Here is a 23,796-nt window from a genome sequence, read left to right as displayed (position 1 = left end):
AAAATGGCCAAACTATTTTGTAACTCTTCCTATCAAGAGATGGCATCTATCTCTCCACCCCCTCTATGTGACTTGTATTAGTCAGCGGGACATTAGCAAACATGATACAAACAGAAGCTTGAAAAGTACTTCTCCGTTGGAGCTTGCCCTCTCATACTGTTGGAAAAACTTCTGCCACCATGTGAACAAGTCTGAGGAGCTTTCTAAAAGATGAAAACACATGCAAAGACACCTCAACCACCCTAGTCATCTCAGCTGGGACTCCAGGCATGTGAATGAAGGTATTCTAGGCCATCCAATCTCAGCCTGGAAAATCACCCAGCCAACCTATAGAATCATGAAAAATAATAAATGTTTGTTGTTTCAAGTCACTAAGTTTTGTAGTGGTTTGTTATGTCAGAAGACAATAATTAACTCTGAACCAGGCTGTCTAAAGATCTTTCACAAGTACAGATATCGTTTTTCTGACCATTACTCTTTCGGAGGATTTATGTTTGATCAGCCATCAAACGTTTGAACTGAAAGATGAAAGCTTGAGGAATATGAAGCAACGGCCAGTGGGTAATAGAGGTATTTGGGGGTCAGTGGAGTCTTCCTAGGATTCCTGAAACAGTTCCACAAATATGATTCAAGTTTTCAGGCTATGTTCTCATAGAATGATGTACCTTTCCTTCAGAGCACTTTGTAATTATATTTGGGTGTTTTAGAATGTCTAGACTAAACCACAAGCTACTAGACTATAAGCTTCATGAAGGCAAGAATTGTGTTTAATTTGTCATTGATTATATCCTGGCACATACTATACACTAATTTATTGAATGAGTAAATATGGATGAATAAATTTGAGTTTTACCTCCTTCATATAAGGTACCTAGGCCTTCAAAAACATCACTTAAAAATATTTGTGTCTCATGGGCCTGTCTCTTGCATGCACTCCCAGGTGTAGGCTGATCCTCCAACTGTGGCAGGTAATCAAGGGTAGTAGAGATGCAGAATCTGAAATCAATGAGATCCCAGGACACTGGTTACTATAATTCCTTCTTACCCTAAACTATTGGCAAACAAACTCAAACATTCCTCAAGACACTCTAGAAAATGTGATACCCTAGCAAAGAGCTTTGGAGCAGCAGGTGATGTGAATGGGAAAGTCAGGTCTGGAGGATAGTCATATTCTGTGGACATTACAAGGCTACACTCAAAAAGTAATTGTGAGAGCAAAGGATTCTGAGTTAATTAAACTACCTCAATTGGGACACTGGAGTCTGTCACTACCACCACCTCATATAACCTTCATCTGAGATACAACCTGAAGAGAAAAATTGAACAAACATGAGCCAGCCAGAGGCAGATTCAAATAATACCACTGAGTATACCCTGCCAAATTGGGATAATATTTTAGAAAGAGCACTTCCATTAGACTATAGGTAACTTCCAGACAGGGATAATTTTTCATGTATATTTATCTAGTGTTTAACAGTGTCACACTCACAGTAGATACAGAATAAATTTCTACCTAGAGATGATCCAAGATCTAGTCCTGATTCTATCCCTAATATACTCTCAAAGTGACCTTAGGAAATTTCCTTTTCCTCCTGGGACCTCAACCTTCCTCTTTGTAAAATGGGGAGCCTGGACAAGCTTTTCTCTAAACTCCTTCCAAATCCAATATTTGAGTCTGTGACCATTTAGTACAGTCTATCCCATTGCTGCTCCCAGAAGTTAATTAATGATACAGACTTAGGAGACAATAATAAGTCATGAATCACTTTGTATTTACAGATACACATGCATTTAAAACAGATTCTGTGAATAGCTACAATACTGTATTGCACATTTGGCCTACTTTTGCCTCTTTTGAGGTCAAGAGGTTTTTTTTTTTTAAGTCTTCTTTTATTTGGATTGTTAAGCAAGATGAAAAAACCAGGACAAGTTGCCACTAACACATATTATGCAGCTTGAACCTTGGTGGCTAATTGCACTATTACTGTGATTGATAAACATTGCACTGTAATCAGCTGGAAGTTCCTGCCTTTCATGTGGCAGAAATGAGGTCACAGAGCAGGGCTGGGGACTGCCATCTAGCAAGCAACTCTGTTGGTCTGTTGCCCAGAAGAGCTTGCCACTATCACATTTAACTCTCTATTCTATCTGCTGTGAAAGATGATTGCTCTCTTAAACTGGCTCCTGAGTTTAACAATTTTTAAGTAGAAATTTCAATATTTGCCTGGATATCCAGTATGAGAAAAAAGATTATTGGATATATGTATTAAAATAACCAAAGGTCACAAGGAGCTCAGTCTGAAATCCTAGTGTTAGGGTAGATGGGTGTTACTGCCCAGAAAAACAATAATTATCTCTGACCTGTATTGACATGGGAGTGTAAAAAGCACATCAAGAATCACTGCCTGTAAAGGGATCACATTTGTCCCTGGTCAGAGAAGTTAACCAAGTCACTCCTGCAAAACACCCCATTGCTGGAGGATGTTTAAAGCATTGCTTGAGAGGTAAGAATTTCCTGACAGAGGCAGATACAGGGACTTGATCCTGAGAAACAGTGGACAATTTTTGCTCAGGTGCTTGGGACCTGATTGCCTCAGAGACTGACTCCTTTCCAGAAGCATTAGATATCCATCGCCTTGAATTAGTCTGAATAGCTGAGTAATTTATTAACAGATTAGAGACATAAGTCTTTTCTTCAGTGGACTCAGAATCTGATGGCCTTGTAACAAGGCTCTAATACTTGCTATCTGTATCATCTTGGGCAGATCTCTTAACCTTTTTGGGTCATAGTTTATAAAAAATACCATGTAGAATGTGGTAAAGAGCAGAGACCTTAAAGCCTACTGCCTGGATTTGAACCCCAGCTCTACTATTTACTCATGTGACCTTAGGCAAGCTAGAGAACCTTTTTGTACCTTACTGACCTCATCTTTAAATGAGGTTGATTATAGTGCATCCCTCACAAAGCTATTGAGAAATAATATATGTACAATGCTTGGAACAATGTCTAATACGGAGTAAGCACAACTTCAGTGTTAGCTATAATGACATCGGGGTGACAGTCCTCATCTCTCAGGTTCATTCTGCAGATCAACTGAAATGATGAAGGTGAAAAAAAAAGTCACAGAATTATTAGTGCTAGAAGAGGCCTTAATGTTTACCCCAATAACCTCCTCATTTTATAGATGAGAAATCAAGACTCAGAGATGGAGTGATTGGTCCAGAGTCACACTTAATTGAAGGATGGAGTCCAGGTCTCCTGATTCCAAGTTCAAGTCCAAAATCTCTATCCTCTGGATGGAATCAAAGAAAGCTACATCTCCACAGTGCAGGACTCTGGGGGGCAAGGGGAGGGTCCTCTTATATAGTCATTGGACCTATGCTAGTTAATGCACTTTCCTAGGATAATGAACTGCATTTGGAATGGACAAAAAAACTTGGGAGAGACTCTCTCCCTCCCCCCACCAACTTCTCAGGTGGCATGTCAGTGCAGAGGGAAGTGGGAATTCAGGCCAGGGCTAAGAGGAAAGATTTTTAGGAATCAGTGCTAGTTCCATGTCATTATTTCAGCTAAAACCCAAACATGTGCCATGTCTACACAAGCTAGAATCCACTCCATTTGTTTATGGTGTCAAAGGTTTTTTTGTGGTTTTGATTTTGGTGTGGGTTTTTCCTTCAGGTGTTTAATTAAGCAGCTTCCATGAGGAGTGGTTTCACATCCTCTCTTCAGTAGATACTAAGATTTCACCCCTAGAAGGGTGAGTTTGGGATTGGGACCCCTGAGTCCAGTTTTCCCATTTTTTTCAGGGTCATGCCCCCTTGGACTTATTCTGTCTTGAATTACATTTACCAGTTGGACTACTCAGCAGTGATTGAAAGATGGGTTGTAGGAAAGGGCAGTTTGGAGGGAAGACACCATGAAGAACAGAACTATTTGACTTGGAGAAAAGGCAGAGGTCATGATTTCTGTTTTCAAATCATATGAAGGTGTCAAGGGTCAGAGACTTGAGGTCTCTCACAGCACAGCTGGTACAAATGGGGTAAGAAGAGGAATAAGAATTGCCAGGGCACAGATTTCAGCGTAAAGCAAGGAAAACTTTTGATTATAAGAGCTGCCCAACGATGGTATGCCCATCCCTCCCTAGAAGGTATGCTTTAGAAGAAAGAGTTTGGGTTGTGAGGTCTGACAGCCACTTATCAGAGATGTGAAGCCTGGAATTGACTAGTCAGACCAGGTAATTCCAAATATTTCAAATTCTGGGAGTAAAAAAACAAAGACCAATTTCATGGAGTTCCCAGAGTTAAGAACCACCTGGAAAGCAACAACATCAGAAAGTCATGACCTGTTCCTTTATCTTGCCTGTGATTCTCTTTTCTTTCCCTTTCTTTTTCTCAAACTCACTCATCTGCTCTTTAATATAGCAGAAACCTTTGACATTTTGCAGGGAATAATCTTTTCTTTTAAATGTATTTCTGACTCAGCCTTTGCTCCTTCAGCATCATTGGAGAGTGTGAGCTCTCTGGAGATTAGCTCTGGTCTGTCACCACAGCAACTGCCCAGGCCCTGTGGGCATCCATGGTAATAGGCATAGGGCTTTGAGAGCCAAAGCCACAGGGCTTTGAGAGAAAGCCCCACAGGGAGCCTGATATGAAACAAGCATGTTGTGTTTGAGGAGGTTTTCTTTAATAGGATTAGCTGTGCAGGTCGGCCTCACTTACACAGTTGGCCAGGTCCTGAAAAGTGTGCATATGTCAAATTTTGGTCAAAGGAGGAAATCTTATTTTAAAGGAAGAAAAGAGACTCGCTTTCCAGGTCCCTGAAGTGAATCCCCTTTGTAAGACTGAGTCTTCTTTTGTAAAGTGAACCTTTACCCATGCCATGACCTGGCTGTTAGTCTGGGGCTGAGTGTCTCCAAGTGGGGCCATCTGCAGAGAATTCGAGGGGCATGCTTCCACCTCCACTGCAGGCAAACAACAGCAGCAACTCAGCTTGCTTGGGGGTGGACAGAGTATAATGGGGGAAGCAGAGTGGGTGGGGGTCACAAGAAGGGGAGATGGAGGGGTGGGCCTTGCCTAACATGAGCAATTCTGCTGCAGCAGCGGTGGGGTATCTGAGAGACGGGTGCTCTTGGAGGTGCCCAACACAGAGGGGTCTGTGTCCAGCGAATCAGACATCTTGTCACAAATGGCATCTACCAGGCACTCGAAGGCCTGCCTCACACTGATGTTCTCCTTGGCGCTGGCTTCAAAGAAGTCAAATCCTAAGAAGAGAAGAGAGATAATAGTAAGGATTTGTCTCTTCCTTTGTACATCTCCTGGCTAGAACACTCTGAATGAACACCACAGGTGCTAAGGAACGAAGCGAGGAGGCTAAATTCACGACAGAGGATTCTGCTTTAAAGAAATGGTACAGGGCAGGCATGACCTGCACTGGTTTTACATTCAGATCCTGGTCCTACCACTGGGCAACTACATGATCCCCAGCAAGTCACCAATTCTCTTTATAAATCAAGTCCCTGGTTTATAAATGGTGATAATTTTACCTATCTCATTAAACAAGATAATGCATGTAACGTATATAGCCCTGTGCCTGACACAGAGTAGGGGTCACTAAATGTTTTCTGAAAGAGTGAATACTTCAATATGTGTACACAGCACTTCACAGTCTTCCAATGTATTTAACACGTTCATTATTTTATCTGATCCTCATGTCACCCCTGGGAGAAGGAGTATTTGGGCAGTCACTCTCCATTTCATTAACGCAGACGCTGTGGCTTAGAGAAATAAGCTGACTTGCCCAAGATAAGTAGAGGCACAAGCTGGAGAAGCCCAGGCTTTGGCCTTTTTGAGTAGGGATTTTCCTCCTCTTTCCCCTTTCAGTCACCTTGGCCTGGCCTGCTGGGATCTGGAAGGCACCCCAAGATCCAAACCAAATAAACTAAATTTCATTTGCCCTTTCCATCCCAGGCACACTGGCTTATCTCCACTCCATGAGGTTCCCCCTCCCTGAATTTCCCTGGAATTTCTCTGTGTCTCTCCCTCCCACACAAACCCAACAGAAGGCACATGGAAGGCTGCACCTGAAGCATAAGATATTCTTGTTTGTTTTGTACCTTGAGATCTTCAGTGATGCTTTCTGTGACAAGGAACAGAAGTTGATTGTCCCAGGAGACACAAGAAAGGCCCTCCTGATTCAGACACAGTGGCTACTTCCCAGCTGAGGAATTTTGCTGAGCTGAGGTTGGTGGCAGTCCTTAGAAGTAAAAGCCTCCTTCTCTATATGTCTTTGACGAGCCTCCTCCCTCCTCTTTTGTCCAAGGAACTTCTTTCCTTTCCTTTCAGGTCCATCTTTATTTCTCCTCAAAACTTCTCTCTTCCCTTGTTTTCATGTCTCTCCTTCTTTTCTGTTATGTTCCTCACACTTTTTCCTTTGAATTCATTATATTTATTGAGCACCCGCTACATGTCAGACACTATGCCAGAAGCTTTGGAACTATTATCTTACTTAATCCTCACAATAGCCTGTGGGTAAATATAATTATCTTCAATTTGCAAATGAGAAAATAAAGGCTTCCAGATTGCATAACTGACACAAGGTCATGTGACTGTATTAGTGAGTGGAAATTGGGTTTAGATCTGGGTTTGGCTAGTTCCAAAGTCTGTACACAGTCCTGTCTCCCACTTCTTCTCTTTCTCTTCTTTCCATCTTTCATTCTTTTAAAAAATGTTTATTTATTTATTTTGACAGAAAGTGTATGCAAGCCAAGGAGGGGCCAAGAGAGAGAGGGAGAAAGAGAATCCCAAGCAGGCTTTGCACTTACAGCACAGAGCTTAATGCAGGGCTTGAACCCACAAACTGTGAGATCAGGACCCGAGCCAAAATCAAGAGCTGGATGCTTTAAGACTGAGTCATCCAGGTGCCCCTCCTTGCTTCCTTCTTTCCTTCTCTTCTTCCTTTTCTTTTCTTTCCTTCCTTCCTCCCTTCCTTCCTTCCTTCCTTCCTTCCTTCCTTCCTTCCTTCCTTCCTTCCTTTCTTTCTTCTCTCTCTCTCTCTGACTATATCTTTCTCTTCTTTACAAGTCTCTTTGGCCTTTGCCTTTATCTGACTACCACCTGGTCTGAATCTCAGCAAGTCACTTTATCTCTGTGAATCACTTAGCCTTTCTGAGTCTCAGGCTCCTTGGTTAACAAACAGGAATAGCCACAGTGTGTTCCTGCTGAGAACAGCTGGGAGAATTAAGTGAGAAGACAGATAAATCGCTGTATGAAGTGGCCTGTTAGAATGACAGTTTTTTTCTCTCTACTTTCATCTGCTCCTCTTACCTCCTCTTCATCCTGTCCTCTCTCTTTTATTGTCTTTTCCCACAAAGGAGGGGCTTTCTTTCCTCCCTACTCCTACTCCTTATTATCCCACTGTGGACTGAAGGTACAAACAAAACTTCTCTTCCTCCACCATCTTGGCTTGAAGGCACTCCCAGCTCCTTCCAGGCCTCCTCTGGCTGACAGCTTCTCTGTGGCCCTTTTCCCAGTCTGAGAGAGGCAAGCAGCAGAAGTGTGTGCTGACCACTGACGGGGTCAGCTGCTGGCTCATTACCTTCAGGCCACAGAAACCCAGTCAGCTTCAGAGACCCTCCAGCATGTACATTTTCCTTAATTAATATCATAACAATTGACTCTCTGGCCTTTGACTGACTTATCACAAGTGACAGTGTTTGAAGTAGAGGAGGGAGTGTATTGCTTGTCTAGGAAAGGAACAAACAGGTAAAGAAGTAAATAGGCTTTAACTATCAGTTTGGATGAAGATGAGGACCCAGGTCAAGCCCAGGGCACAAATCCCTTTTGAGGAACTGGCACTGAGGGGAAGACATGTCATGTTGTACAGGTGGGCAGTGGGAAGAGGCCCAGGAGTCATATAGCCTGGATTTTATTATAGTCTCAGACAGTTACTGGCTGTGTGACCTTGGGCAAGTTGCCCAACCTTTTTCAGCCTCTATTTCTTTATCTGTAGAATGGGGTGAATATTACCTACCTCACAGAGTGGTAATAAGAATTAAATGCACAAAAGTATGTGAAATGATTGGCATGTGGAATACACGTTAATTCCCTTTTCTTTATATTCCTCGTTCATTTTAGTCCCAGCTTCCTTGCACTCAGGGCCTTTAGGGAAATCTTCTTTTTCCTAATCGTTCAGGGTCAATTAATAAGCCAGGTCTTTACTGAACATTGACTTTGTGCCAGGTCTCATGTTGAGAGCCCGGGACAAAGGGAGACCAAATCTACTTGTGGAAAAGATACATTAATCAGACCCCTCACATAGTCTATAATAGTTCACAAATACAGTTTTATTTAATTTTTTTTAAGTTTTTTTATTTGAGAGACAGAGAGAATTCCAAGCAGGCTCCACATTGTTAGCACAAAGCCTGACAGAGGACTCAATCTCACGAACCCTGAGATCATGACCTGAGCCAAAATCAAGAGTCAGATGCTCAACTGACCAAGCCACCCAGGTGCCTCACAAATACAATTTTAAAACAACCTTGTGAGCAGGTGGTCGGGGGGAGCAAGGCAGGGGTTATTAACTTGTAATTTACAAATAGGAAAACCTAGACCTGGAGATGGGGCATAAGCCAGGGCTCTATCCCTTATGCTCCTTTGTCTCCCTCTCAGTTGGAATAGTGACTGAACACACTATAACATTTCTAATCCAAGTAGAGCAAGCCAGAGGCTGTGCAGGGATGCAGTGGAAGGAGAGAGTGGCATGGGAAGAGAGCAGGAGGAGGTTTCCAGAATTTAGTGGAAAGAGGAGTCTTTGAGACTAGAACTGAGCAAAACTCTTCACCTAACTTTTTTTTTTCAGGACTCAGCTTAGACACAGCCTCTTCATTCTCATCTGTGCCTCCCTGTGCTACAGCATGTGTTACCCTCCATGGTAGAAGTCCGTTTGACAAGGAGGTCCCTGAGCAGAAACTATGCCATTCATCTGGGCCCCAGAAGTAGCCAAAGGTATAGGTGCTTGGTGAGTGCTATTGATGAAGAGATGAATGAAGGAGGGAGGAATGAGCATGGAGGGTATGTTTGAGAGGATGTGGACAGTAGGGGCCATAAAAGCTCAGCTCAACATGCATGATGACACTGAGGTGAATCAGTAGTTTTTACCCTTGAGGAGCTCCTAGTCTAATGTGAGAGACAGACACACTGACAGTATTACAATGATAAGTGCTGGAATGGTGGGAAGCGAGGGGATTAGCAGGACACAAGAGGAGGTACCTAACTTCCTGGGGAGCCAGGGTAGGCTTCTTGGAGAAGCTGGTTCCTATACAGATATCAGCTGGATAGACAGGTGATTGTGAGTGTATGTGTGAGCACATGCATGTGTAGTACACCAGTTGGGGGAAGCAGCATGAACACAGATAATGGGGCAAAAAAAATCCTTGGTATATGCCAAAGTAGTTTGTTGTTATTAGAGCAGAAAGCTCAAAATGATGAGAGATGAGGCAGTAAGTCTCATGGAGACTCATGGAGGGCTCATATGTCATGCCAAGGAGATGTCACTGTCATCTCAAAGGTACCCAAGGTATGGGAATTCTGATTCAAGTAACCAGCTCATGACCTTAGCCAGCTCATGGGTCTCTTTTCCTAGCAAGACCACTCCAAATGTACATACATCCAATTACTGTCAGGCTTCTGGAAGGCTCTTCATTAGCAGGCCCAGATGGTAACCTTTCCCTCAGATTCATTAGTAAGGATTCTTAGGAGCTGAGAACCTAGTGAGGTCAGGAAGATGACAACCAATTAATCAGACTAGCCCTCCGTCCTTTCCTCCCTCTAATTGGCTTCACAACAATATTTCTTCTATCTTTAATAGGGCCCAATTCTTGCTGAATCTGACATAATCCACATCTCCCCAAGATCATGTTTACCTATCCTGTCCAAAGGCAGCTGTCATAGACCCATACTCTACAGTTTGTCCACACTGCCTGCTTCTAAATTTGACTTCAGAAGTCTATTCAAAAACTCCTAACCAACTGAACTCACCTCTCCTCATCCTGGCACTGTCCTAGAACAACACTTCTCCACTTTTATGTTCAGATCCCTTCTCTGCCTCCCTCTGATACCTCCCACCTCTGTCATGTATCAATCTTCAATTCATGACCTACTGGTCATTGAAAATTTGGCAAGTGACTCACTGTGTTCCTTTCCACCCAGGGTTGTTCTCATTCTCAGGAACTTTAGGTTTCATGTGGACAATTCATCCAACACCCTTAATTTCTCAATCATCTCATTTACAGTGACCTTCTTTTTCATTATGCTCAGCTATGCTTCTGTCCTATTTTGACTCAGATTTGTTTAAGTGGGACTGAAAGAGGCCTAATTAATAAAATACCAACTCATTGGCTTAACACCCAAGATCTTTCATGGCTTGGCCTCTATCTATTTCCCTGGCCCCATCTTCCTGGCTCACCCCATGCTCCAGAGACATTGACAGTTTCTCACTGGGTGCCATTGTTCATGCTATTACCCTCTAGCTCCAACTCCTAGTTGCCTTCATTACTCAACTGTGGAATCACTGATTCCAAAGAGTCTCCCCTTTTTTTCTCACCCCACTTCCACCACTTAGAACATACAATGTACTTCTCCCCTGTTCTCCCAAGCACCTTTCATGATTGTTTCATCAGATTCCAATAGCAAAATAGGAACTATTCTTAACATTTAAACTAGAGGAAACTGGTTATATAGGAGATAGAACAAAGAGGTCAATATAATAGTGAGGAAACCAGACATTATCAACAACAAACAAAGCAAATCTACCACCAAGGCCAAAGGAAGCTAGAACCAGGAAGACAGGAGCCAGAGAAGAGGAGCAGCCTCTACTTAAGGAGTCATCCAAGGTGGGGAGAGGGAATGTACAGGTTTCCTTTTTCCCCATCCCTAATCACCTGCCTGTGTCTCTCCTTGGCTAAATGCAGCCAAAGGCCACTATCACAGAAGCCTGGGAAATATAGCCTGCAAATGTCAACCCCCTGGGATGGGGTAGGGGATAGGGGTGTTTGCAGGAGAGAGAGCAGAAGACTGAAGAGTGATAGCAAACAGGCTAAGGACTGACACAGCTTTCTACCCAAAGGATGTTGAAATTATCTCTTTGCTATTTTGTTTCCCTAGTCAATGAGCATCTTGAAGGCAGGGAACCCATCCACTTCTGTGTCCCCAGGGTCCATCATGTGCTAGACGATTGTGGCAGATTATTCACTGCCCTCTCTGTAGAGGATCTGGCATCTCCACCCATTGGCAAGAGCTTTGCAGTGCCTCCTTGTGGGAGGAATTTATCTCCCTGTTTCATTGACATCAAATTTGATCATGTAACTTGCTTTGGCCAGCAGATGTGGGCATCCCAAATCCCAAGAGAAGAATTAGGAGCTCTTGTTTGGTTCAGCCATCCCAGATTAGATCCCAGAGGAAGAAAACACATGGAACAGAGTCACAGCTGACATGCAGCTAGCATATATGAAAAATAAACCTTTATTATCTAGGCTTCTGACGCTAGTTATGTGTTACCACAACAGAATCTAAAGAAATTTCACTAACGCTGTGACTAATGGTAGAAATTTGAAAAGAAACAATGGCAAGCTTTTGGGAAAATACCATTGGATGATGATATAATGGGAACATTAGGATTTTGAGTCCAAAGCCTGAGTTTGAGTACTGGGCCTACTACCTGATACCTATCTGGCTTAGAAAAGTCACATAATCTTTAAATGAAAAAATAAAGACACAGAAGTGTGTGGCACAGCTCATTGTGTGAAACAAAACACAAGTCTGGATTCAACTTCTCATCAGTATAACGGAGCTGATGATAAGGAGTGAGGATGAGGGTCACAGAAAATTGTTGCAAAAGCACCTTGTAAACTATAAGTCTCTGCACCAAAAACAGTTACTATCAGTGTCAGGGCTTTCTCTGCTACTAGGCTCTGTGATGTAGGTTTCAATTATTCATTCCAATTCAAAACAAACAAACCCACTTAACAGGCACCTAAAATAAGCAAGTCAATGTACAAGATCTGTGAGGTCTGAGTGATAAGTAGGTATTATGTGAACTGAAATCATGGAATCAAAGAGGAGGGATAGAGCCTGTTTTTCAGATGGGTAAACTGAGACCCAGAGACAGAAGACAAGGTGCTCAAGATCACATAGCAAACTAATGGCAGAAACAAGATAAAACCTCCAGCCTCCAACTCCTACTCTGGTACTTTTCCCACTACCCTTTGCTGGAGTGAGTGTATGTGTGTGTTCCAAGACCACACTGTAAATGAATCTCTCCTTTCCTTGTAAGAAGAAGTGCATTTCTCTTTTACTATCCTCTCTGGGCTCTGGCGAGACCCATTTGCATTCAGATCTAGAGAAGGGACAAGACACCCCTTTCTGAGGGGCACAGGAGGGCAGAGGTCCTAAAATGCCATGCTTCTCACAATAGAAGTCCCTGAGACTCCTCCACGCTCCCAAAGATCCAGTTGCCACAGTCTCACCTATGTCCCAGGAACTTTGAGGCTATTGATAGCCTGCTGCTACTCACAGCTTTAATAAAAGCTAGCATCTGGCCATATCACTAGACTTGGCCTAGTGAGCTGAGAAAAGCTAAAGGAAAGGGAGTCTTGAAGAGGAATCCTATCAAGCAGAATGCCACTACTACGGTGGCAAACAGACCACTGAAATTTACTTAATTGCTGGCATAGCAGAGCATAAGACTGAAGTGGGAATGAGGAAGATTGAGCATCCACTCTTACTGTTCCCATCCTTGCAAAATTCTTAACATGGTCCACAGATCCTTCATGACTTGGCGCCTGCCTACTTCTCCACTCTCACCTCACACTACTCTCCCCTTGATTGCTTAGTCCCTGTGGTATGGCCTTCTTTCAATATTATGAGTGCTTCAAGCTTTACCCCACATTAGGACTATTCTCTCTCTGAAACATGGTCCTCTGCCTCCACCCCCCACCACACACATACACTCACATGCATTCTTTGCCTAACTTTTTCTCATCTTCTAGTTCTCAGCTTCAGTGTTACTTTCTCAGAAGATCTTGACTCTCCTGTCTAAAATTAGGTTTATCTTTTTCACTTTCTTCATAGCACTTATAACTTATATTGCTTTTATCTGCCCACCATTCCTTCCTTTAGGAAACCATTATTTTAAACAGTGGTGGTGGCATTACAGGTCATAATACCCGCCTCCTCCAGCCATTGGAACAGGCACATGACTCACAGGTGGCCAATCATAGTCTTCCCTAAGATTAAAGGGAAGGGAGAGAGAAGAGAAGGCCTTTTTTTGCAGGAATTGGGAAGATATGAATCTGGAGCTGCCATCACCCATTTTACTCCCCATGCAGAGTTTGCCTGGAGAAGGAGGGAGGCTGAAGGGATAAACAAAGTTGAGAACTGGAAAGTGCAGTTGAATCCTGGGTCTAGTGGACTTTGCAGCTACATGAGCTAATAAACTCTATTGTTTTTTAAATTAAAGTTTAATTTGGGATTTTATCACTTGCCAAAACAAGAATCCTAACTCATGCGGAACATACCACAATTTTTAACAGCTTTATTGAGATATAATTCACATACCATTCAATTTGTCTATTTACAACATTTTAAATTATAGATTTATTTATATAATTATTTGTTTATTGTCCCCTTTACATTAGTTTCATGAGAATAAGGATCATAGCTGTTTTGTTCACTATTATATGCCAAATGCTAAGAGAGAAACAAGCTCAGAGGAAGTGCTAAATGAATAAGTGAGTATATGTATGAATGAATGAATATCTACCCTATGCTGGGTGCTTAGGATAATAAACCAAATTAGACATAACCTGGTTGCTCTCAAGGTCTAGCAAGAGAAAGAGATGTCCAAATATGCAAATACAGGTAATAGAGGAAAACTTGAGAAATTGTATACAACAGACATGGTTTAACTTTATCTGCCCAAATCTGACTAATTCACTAAGGCTCTCTTCAATGCCTCCCTGCACCCTATACCCTACACTAAGAATTAATCTTACTTCCATCTATGTTCCTATATAAATTTGATACATCTAAACTAACCTCACCACCTCTTAATTGCATAAGCTTGAGCAAGTTATTTAACCCCTCTGAATTTTTTTTCAGAGTATTGGACATATGCTATAGTACCTACTCTGAAGAGTTATAGTGAAAATTCAATGAATTAATTACTATACAACATTTCATATAATGCCTGGATCAATATATATCACCTATGATTACCATATTTACTGTATAGTGAGGGTAAGTAGTTAGGAGCATAGGCTATGGAGCCAGGGTTTTCAAATTCTGACTCTACCTGCTACTAGCTGTGTCACCTTAAACAAGTTATTCAATTTCTCTGTGCCTGAGTTTTCTCATCTGTTTAAAGCAAGCAAGCAAACAAACAAAACACAACTTAGAGATAAGTACATATGTCAGAGAGTTCTAGGGGTATTAAATTAAGTGAGTAATACTTTAAAACACTTAGAATAGTGCCTGACACATGGTAAACACCTTATAAATATTTAACCAACTCATTTTTTAAAAACTTAGTCATAAGGGCTTGGCATGCTGGTTATATTTTTTCCAAATACAAAACTATCTCACCTTTTAAAACTTAGTCTAAGAGTTTGAGGTACTGATTATGTATTTTTTATTTTATTTTATTTATTTATTTTTTTAAATTTATTAAATAGGCTTCTTGCCCAGCATGGAGTCCAGCATGGGACTTGAACTCACGACCCTGAGATTGAGACCTAAGCGAAATCGAGTCAGATGTTTACCCAACTAAGCCACCCAGGCACCTCTATATTTTTTTCTAATACATATCAAAGTATATACATAAAATAATCTTGCACACTTCCAATGGCATAAGTCTCTTTGGGAAGTGCTAAACTCACACAATGATTTATAGTTCTCTTAACGCACAGTGCTGTTCTTCGCCTTTGCCAGTGTTGCTCCCCTGAAATGTCCTTGCTTCTCCTCCTCACTTGGCTGCTCCTACTTATCTTCAAGACTCAGCGTGGGCATCATGTTCTCTGATCCCCACTGAGTTAGGTACCTCCTGTGTGCCCCCACAGCCCCCAGCACATGTCTCTATCACAACACTGATCACTTGGGGTATCACGGTTTCTCTCCTTCAGACCAGGGAATGCGTATCCTATTTCACAGCACAGTACCTGGCATAGAGTAGGTGCTCAGAATGTCTTAATTGGATGAAGTAAAATGAAGCAGCCAAATACTTAACATAATAAATTTAATCAAAACATATCTTTGCAGTGTCTACTCAGAGCCAGGCCATATAGTAGGCACTGTGGGCACAAAAATAAACTAGACTCATTTCCTGTCCTCATAGAACTTTAGGGAGATGAACAAGTATACAAGTGCACCCAAGTGTAGTAGGGACTGTGACTGCTGTATGTCTGAGGGATTTTAAGTGGGGGCAAGAAGAAAAGAGCTCTGGGGGCCAGGAAAGGATTCATAGAAGAATGAAGCTTGAGCTGTTTTGAAAAGTGAGTTTAGGTTTACTGGCTGGATGACGGTAGGGGGTGTGGAGTAGAAGAGAGCATTCTGAACAGATGGGAGATAGTCAGTCCAGGGTAAGTGCTGAGGGTCTCCCTAAGGACAGCAGGTTGAAGGCATAAAGCAATAACCTAAGGTCACCCAAATGTATGCTTGACCACAGGCTTACTGTTCTGTGAACCAGGGAGACCTATAGAGGTACCTTCTGCACCATGTGAACTTCTGTCATGGAGTAAGAACAGAAAAATCAAAGATAACCCAACCTTCTGTTTATTAAACACCTACAGTTTGCTAATTTCTATTCCAGGCCACCCTGGGGAACAGAGGAGGGAAGAAAGACATTTAAGACACCCCTACACATGTACTCATAATATACATAATATAAATATATACCACACACAACTCATATTTGTATATTATACAGTTTTCTCACTTACAAGCCCAAATATCTATATTCTGGAGACCATGAGGGAAAACTTTAAACTCCTTACTCCTCAACACTTACAATACCTAGGCTGTGAAACATATGTAGGGAGGCTGGCTAAAAGTTAAGAAATATATCTGTTCTTCTAGAGGCAGTTTTCTCTGAGGTGATCCTACATTGAACCCCAATACAGAAAGGAAAGGAAAAAGGAGAAAGGAAAAGGGAAAGGAAAGAAGCTGCTCCTTTAAGCAAGTATAGGTAAGAGTTCTGCTATAGGGCCATTGAGCCATTCCTGAGGTACGTGGGTCTCAGTGGAACACAGAGATAAAAGTACTTTAACCTTAGAAAAAGTCAGAGTGTCACTGAATTGCATACTTAAACCACATTGTTTCATCACTTCAAACAATTAATTTTCTTGTGAATTGTGTTTTGGGGAAGAAGCATCAGTTTACACTGAGAGAAATACTAAGACACAGGGTTGTGGTTGATATAAGGATGTTTGATATTAAGGACACTGTCACATCCAGAATATAGTATGTGCTCTACAGAGACCAATGAAGAGAATAATGGGTTTGTTTTTATTTTATTTTGGGGTGGGTTGTTTTTATTTTAAGGACCATCTTGAGACCATGTAGTTGACTATGTTTCTCTCTTTGCATGGCTAGTAGAAAGCTTAAAGCCAATATTTCTGATCCAAAACTTACACATGCCCAGGAACTTAAAATATACATACTTAATCTCACCTCCAGGTTCCTCTTATTTTCCTCCTACCCTTGCTTTCCCTTAACTTTAATTTTCTAATTTTTTGATGTATTATGATGATTTTAAAAGTTTTTTAATGTTTTTATTTATTTTGGGGAGAATGAGAGACAGCACAAGTGGAGAAGGGGCAGAGAGGAGGGAGACACAGAATCCGAAGCAGGCTCCCGGCTCTGAACTATCAGTACAGAGCTTGACGTGGGGCTTAAACTCACAGACTGCAAGATTATGACCTGAGCCGAAGTCAGATCCCTAGCCAACTGAGCCACCCAGGTACGCCTTATGATGATTTTTATAAGATACCTCAAAGCCTTGGTGGAAGGCACTGGTGAAAATAAAGAGTTCATAAATTTAAATTTTACTTATCAAATTCAATGTAACAAAATATACACATTATCATAAATAAAAAATTACCTAAAATTCATTAGCACAAAGCTTTCATGTATATCACACAAATATAAGTAATATACACAGAGCACGCATGTACATAATTCACAATCACAACATACCCTTAATGTCACACTTAATGTAAACATGTGCGCACACACACGCATACATGTTGTGCACATACCAAGCTGCTCTGCAAGGAGCCGGCCCTTCTCAGTGGGAACAACCCTCTCTTCCTCCATGTCACACTTGTTCCCCACCAGGATAACCTGCGCATTGTCCCAGGAGTAGGTCTTGATCTGAGTAGCCCTAAAAAGGAATAGAGAGAAGATTGTGTTAATGACATCTTGCTCTGGTGACAAAGACTCTGCAAAACTTGAAGACGTGTTTTCCCTTCCAGGGGGCAGGCTACACCCAAGTTATGTCAAGTGACTCAGTTGAGGGCAGACAGACACCTGCCTCTGCTGGCTGTCACAGGTGCTGGCCTGTAAGCCCTGGTTGCAAACCTCACTCAGCTCTTAGGAGCGCTCCTGTAATACATCTGCCTATCCCTCTCCTCCCTGGGCAGAGAGTTCTTTCTAAAATATCTATCTGATCCTTTCCTGAAAGGACATTTCTATGCCCCACCCCCCTCCACCGACTAGCTATGTGATGAAGTGTAGATCCCTCAGGTGTTCAAGAACATTCACATCCTATCTCTCCAGCTTCATCATACTTCCTCACTCTTCCCACTCATCCCCACTCTTCCATGGCTTATGCCTTTGCTTATAATGGGAGTCCCTTCCCCACATTAACTCATCCCCCAATGCCCAGGGCTGATCCCACAATTCTTTGGGGGAAGCCTTCTCAGGCTTTCTCAGGCCAAGCTAGCCTTTCCCTCTTCCTCTGTGACTTCTAAACATTCACTGAGGCCTCAGATAATGAATATTTATAGGAACCAAAATGTCAGCAGTGGTTTCCCTCACAGAGGATGGTTATGAAATTTTCTAAAATACTTTATATGCTTTTCAGTTATTCAAAAGTGAGTATATACTACTTACATAATGAGAAACAAAACTGTAACATAAGGAATAAAATAGGGCCCTTGTATTGTGGACACATCTCTTTGTGGGGATGGGCCAAACTCTGTCTCTAACAACCCCATCAGATAGAAGTGGAATCTCCTTTTGGTCCCCTACACCTTTACCATGGCACCTGTTATTTAGCTAAATTTATCAGTCTCTCCTTGAGTGCAAAGATAGTCTCATTGATATTTGGGGTGCCGGTCCCCAGCACAGAGCACAAAGTAGAGAAGATGTCAGCAAATTTCTGGTGAATGAATAAGCCAGCAAATGGTTATTCCTGAAGCAGATCTTAAATGTGACCCCATTCTGACCCTGACACTCAATCTAACTCAACCCTAACTGCAATCTGGAACCTGTTACCAACCCTGTTCCTAAAGCTGATCCCATCACCAATCTTCTCTTTAAGGATGAGAAGCCATTCCCTCAAGGTATGATATTCACCCAGCCACATTGGTTGTGGGCTCACAAAGAGCCAGGTTCTGTGCTGGGCCCTGGGGGGTGGGGGTGGGGCACTAGGCTGGGACCAAGTTGCTCAGAGGCAAAACCAAAAAGCCAGGGTTTAGGAGAAACAGACACTCAATCTTTAGCCTCAAGGCAGGTCTCTGGAGTCAACTCTTCATGTCTCCCCATACTATTCTTCCTGTCATCTTCATCCCTCTTCCCACCCCCAGCCATCCACTCTCAGCTCCCAGATTAGCAACTCAGGTTATTCTTGGAGGAATCGTCACCAGGTGTTAAAGTCACTGTGTTCCTGAGACAGAATGAACAGGAACTGATGGCAAAAGGGAAGGAGGTCAAGGCCAACAGGAAATTAGCAGTGTAGAGATACTGAAATAAAGAGCTAAAAACTCCATGGTAGGAGGTGGGGGGAAAGAAGGAGAAGGAGAGAAAGAGGAGGAGGGGAGACAAATCATGACTGAAGGGAAAAGAGGGAATAAGAAAGGGGAAAAGGAAGAGAAAAGGGAAGTGGGGAAAAAAAGACTAGTAAAGAGAAAAAAAAAGGTGGAGGAGACTTGTTAAAAGGGAAGAGTGAAAAAGGAGGAAGGGAAGTATTACCACTAGGCTGAGAAGGAGAACCAAGACAACCATGAATGACAGACACACAGATGGCACCAAGGACAGCCTGCAAAGTCACTCACAACTCAAGACTACAAGGATTCAACAGCACTTCACATAGTCATGGGAACTGTTTCTTTGTAGAAGGGAAGTCCTTGAAGGATGGCAATTGGGCAAAGGGGAGCAGGAGATAAACTTGGCATTGGCCAGCACTGCAGCTGTATTGCTGTCCTCCTCAGCCTCTCTGATTCTGAAGACCATGGCACATATGTTCCATCTTCTCCCATCCCCATCCTTTCCACCAATTAGGGACACAGAGTCCTGGGCTCTCCCTCTTACTTGACCTTCCCCTCCCTGTGAGTTATACTCCAGAAAGAAAGCAATAAGTCATTCAGAGATTGTACCTGTGGAGCTGTGCTGATTTCCATTGTATATTGAATCTTTACAAACTTGGACTAGATGTGCTCTTGCCTGGGGATAAACTTTATGGGGAAGTCACATATGGACTCACTCACTATGACCAGGATGATTTTTCCAAAACATTAATCTGAACCTGTTGGTTCCATGTTCAAATGTCATCACCTAGGGAATAAACTCCAAATTCCTAACCCCAACACACAAAATTCTTCATGACCTCTGTTCTTCCTATACCCCTTACTTACCTTCTCACCTTTGCACATCTGTATTCTTTTCCTGGGATAGTCTCATCTATGCACCCCCTGGCTCACTCCTGTTCATCCTACAAAATGTAGTATCTGTGTCAAAAACTCCAAGATCTCTTTCTTGACTCACCAAGCTGGGTCAGAGCCCCCAGTGGGTTCCCAACCGCACTGGTACATCTCTTTGTTGCTGCATATGTACATGATATTCTCACTGCTTGCTTACTAATCTTCCTCTCCTTCTCATCTGTAAGTTCCTTGAGAACAGGAGCCATGTCTGGTTCACCCAGATTTCCCTAGCATATAGCACAAGGCCTAGTACACATTACATTTTCCTAGACAGTTTGATGAAGAATGAATGACTGAGCTGAATGAATGAATGAGGTAATGAATGAGTCTCATACCAATCTTGTACAGCATTGAAGGACTCCTCGTTGGTGATGTCATACATCAGAATGAAGCCCATGGCCCCACGATAATAGGCTGTGGTGATGGTCCGATACCGCTCTTGCCCAGCTGTGTCCTGGGTAGGAAAAGGAAACAGTTAGCCTCCTAGAAAGTCTGCTTTTTTTCCTAAAAAGTCCTCAGGAACAAGGGCACCTGGGTGGCTCAGTCGGTTGAGCATCCGACTTCAGCTCAGGTCATGATCTCAGTTTGTGAGTTTGAGCCCTGCATCGGGCCCTATGATGACAGCTCAGAGCTTGGAGCCTGCTTAGGATTCTGTGACTCCCTCTCTCTCTACCCATCCCCTGATCATACTCTGTATCTCTCTCTCTCAAAAAAAAAAAAAAAAAAAAGTCCTCAGGAACAATTAACAAATAGCCCAAAGTATATTTAAGGAGTAACAATTATGTGTCTTGTATTATACTGGTGAGTAGAATAAAATGTTTTTTAAAACCTCATAAAAAAGGGGTGCCTGGGTGGCTCAGTCAGTTAAGCAACCATCTTTGGCTCAGGTCATGACCTCATGGTATGTGGGTTCAAGCCCCACATCGGGCTCTGTGCTGACAGCTCAGAGCATGGAGCCTGCTTCAGATTCTATGTCTCCTTCTCTCTCTCTCTCTCTCTCTCTCCCTCCTCCACTCATGCTCTGTTTCTCTCGATCTCAATAATAAATAAACATAAAAAAAATTTTTTTAATGAAAACCTCATAAAAATTAATAAGAAAATAATTGAGGGGCGCCTGGATGGCTCAGTCAATAGAGCAGGCAACTCTTGATTTTGGAGTCATGAACTTGAGCCCCACATTGAGGAGTTTACTTAAAAAAAAAGAGGGGTTCCTGGCTGGTTTAGTCTAAAGCACATGACTTTAAAAAAAATTAAATCTAGGGGCACCTGGGTGGCTCAGTCGGTTGAGCGTCCAGCTTTGGCTCAGGTCATGATCTCATGGTTTGTGGGTTCAAGCCCTGCGTCAGGCTTTGTGCTAACAGCTCAGAACCTGGAGCCTGCTTCAGATTCTGTGTCTCTCTTTCTCTCTGACCCTCCTCTGCTCATGATGTGTGTCTCTCTCTCTCAAAAATAAGTGAAACATTAAAAAAATTAAATCTAAGTCAATTAACATATAGTTAATAATGATTTCAGGAATAGAATTTAGTGATTCATTACTTACATATAACTGCCAGTGCTGATCCCAACAAGTGTCCTCCTTAATTCCCCTTGTCCATTTAGCCCATCCCCCACCCAATACCCCTCCAGCAACCCTCAGGTTTGTCTCTATATTTAAGAGTCTCTTATGGTTTATCTCCCTCTCTGTTTTTATTTTTGCTTTCCTTCCATTATGATCATGTTTCATATCTTAAATTTCACAAATGAAGAAAGTCATATGATATTTGTCTTTCTCTAATTTTGTGTAGCATTATATACTCTAGTTCCATCCATGTTGTTGCAAATCGCAAGACTCTATTCTTTTTGATTGTTGAGTAATACTCCATTGTACATATATACCACATCTTCTTTATCCATTCAGTTGATGGACATTTTGGCTTTTTACATACTTTGGCTATTGTCAATAGCCCTGCCATAAACATTGGGGTGCATGTGTCCCCTCAGAACAGCACTCCAGTATCTTTTGGATAAATACCTAATAGTGCAATTGCTAGGCCATAGGCAATTTCTATTTTTAATTTTTTGAGGCACCTCCATACTGTTTGTCAGGGTGGCTCCACCAGTTTGCATCCCCACCAGCAGTGCAAAAGAGATCCTCGCTTTCCGCATCCTTGCCAACATCTGTTATTGCCTGAGTTGTTAATGTTAGCCATTCTGACAGGTGTGAGGTGGTATCTCATTGCAGTTTTGATTTGTATTTCCCTGATGATGAATGATATGAGCATTTTCATGTGCCTGTTAGCCATCTGATGTCTTCTTTGGAAAAGTGTCTATTCATGACTTCTGCCCATTCCTTCACTGGATTATTTGGTTTTTGGGTATTGAGTTTGATAAGTTCTTTATAGATTTTGAATATTAACTCTTTATCTGGTATGTCACTTGCAAATATCTTCTCCCATACCGTTGGTTGCTTTTTAGTTTTGCTGATTGTTTACTTTTCTGTGCAGAAGATTTTTATCTTGATGAGGTCCCAATAATTCATTTTTACTTTGGTTTCCCTTGCCTCCAGAGACATATTGAGTAAGAAGTTGCTGCAGCCAACGTCAAAGAGCTTGTTGCCTGTTTTCTCCTCTAGGATTTTGATGGCTTCCTGTCATACATTTAGGTCTTTCATTGACTTTGAGTTCATTTTTGTGTATGATATAAGAAAGTGGTCCGTGTTCATTCTTCTGCATGTTGCTGTCCAGTTTTCCCAACACCATTTGCTGAACAGACTTTTTCCATAACATATTCTTTCCTGCTTTGTCAAAGATGAGTAGGCCATCTGTTTGTGGGTCCATTTCTGGGTTCTCTATTCTGTTCCATTTTTCTGTGTATCTGTTCTTGTGCTAGTACCATAGTGTCTTATGATTACAGTTTTGTAAATACAGCTTGAAGTCTGGATTGTGAGGCCTCCAGCTTTGGTTTTCTTTTTCAGGACTGCTTTGACTATTCAGGGTCTTTTCTGGTTCCATACAAATTTTAGAGTTGTTTGTTCTAGCCTGTGAAGAATGCTGGTATTATTTTGATAGGAATTGCATTGAATACGTAGATTGCTTTGGGTAGTATCAACATTTAAACATTTGTTCTTCCAATCCATGAGCATGGAATGTTTTTCCATTTTTCTGTGTCTTCTTTAATTTCTTTCATAAGCTTTCTATAGTTTTCAGTGAATAGAGGTTTTACCTTTTTCATTAGGTTTATTCATAGGTATTTTATGGGTTTTGGTGCAGTTGTAAATGGGGTCGATTCCTTGATTTCTGTATATTGATTTTATATACTGTGACTTTTCTGGATTCCTGTATCAATTGTAGCAGTTTCTTGGTGGAATCTTTTGGGTGTTCCACTAGTGTATCATGTCATCTATGAAGAGTGAAAGTCTGACTTCCTCCTCGCTGATTTGGATGCCTTTTATTTCTTTGTGTTGTCTTATTGCTGAGGCTAGGACTTTCAACACTATATTTTAACAGTGGTGAGAGTGGACATCCCTGTCATGTTCTGGACCTTAAGGTGAAAGCTCTCAGTTTTTCTCCATTGAGGATGATATTAGTGGTGGGTCTTTTGTATACGGCTTTTATGATTTTGAGGTATGATCCTTCTATCTCTAGTTTCTTGAGGGTTTTTGTCAAGAAAGGCTGCTGTATTTTGTCAAGTGATATCTCTGCATCTATTGAGAGGATTATGTGGTTCTTATCCCTTCTTTTATTAATGTGATTTGTCACATTGATTGATTTGCAGTAGTGAACCAGCCCTGCATCCCAGGAATAAATCCCACTTGATCATGGTAAATAATTCTTTTAATATATTGTTG

At 41.9% G+C, this 23,796-nt stretch overlaps 1 protein-coding gene across 1 annotated transcript in view; it reads right to left on the bottom strand.

Annotated features, from left to right (window-relative positions):
- Window positions 1-1,751: 1,751 nt before the first annotated feature.
- RAB3B (RAB3B, member RAS oncogene family) overlaps window positions 1,752-23,796 on the bottom strand; it is a 69,196-nt gene continuing 47,151 nt past the window's right edge. The window contains exons 3-5 of the mRNA XM_029947761.1: window positions 20,306-20,424; window positions 17,307-17,431; window positions 1,752-5,261 (exon numbers count right to left, since the gene is read on the bottom strand). Coding sequence (XP_029803621.1) covers window positions 5,074-5,261; window positions 17,307-17,431; window positions 20,306-20,424 — 432 coding nt within the window. The 3' untranslated portion in view covers window positions 1,752-5,073. The remainder of the gene's footprint in view (window positions 5,262-17,306; window positions 17,432-20,305; window positions 20,425-23,796) is intronic.

Source organism: Suricata suricatta, chromosome 8 (genome assembly GCF_006229205.1).
Source record: "Suricata suricatta isolate VVHF042 chromosome 8, meerkat_22Aug2017_6uvM2_HiC, whole genome shotgun sequence".
NCBI classification, from domain to species: domain Eukaryota; kingdom Metazoa; phylum Chordata; class Mammalia; order Carnivora; family Herpestidae; genus Suricata; species Suricata suricatta.
The sequence above is the reverse complement of the archived record's forward strand: the minus strand, read 5'-3'. Positions and strand labels throughout refer to the sequence as shown.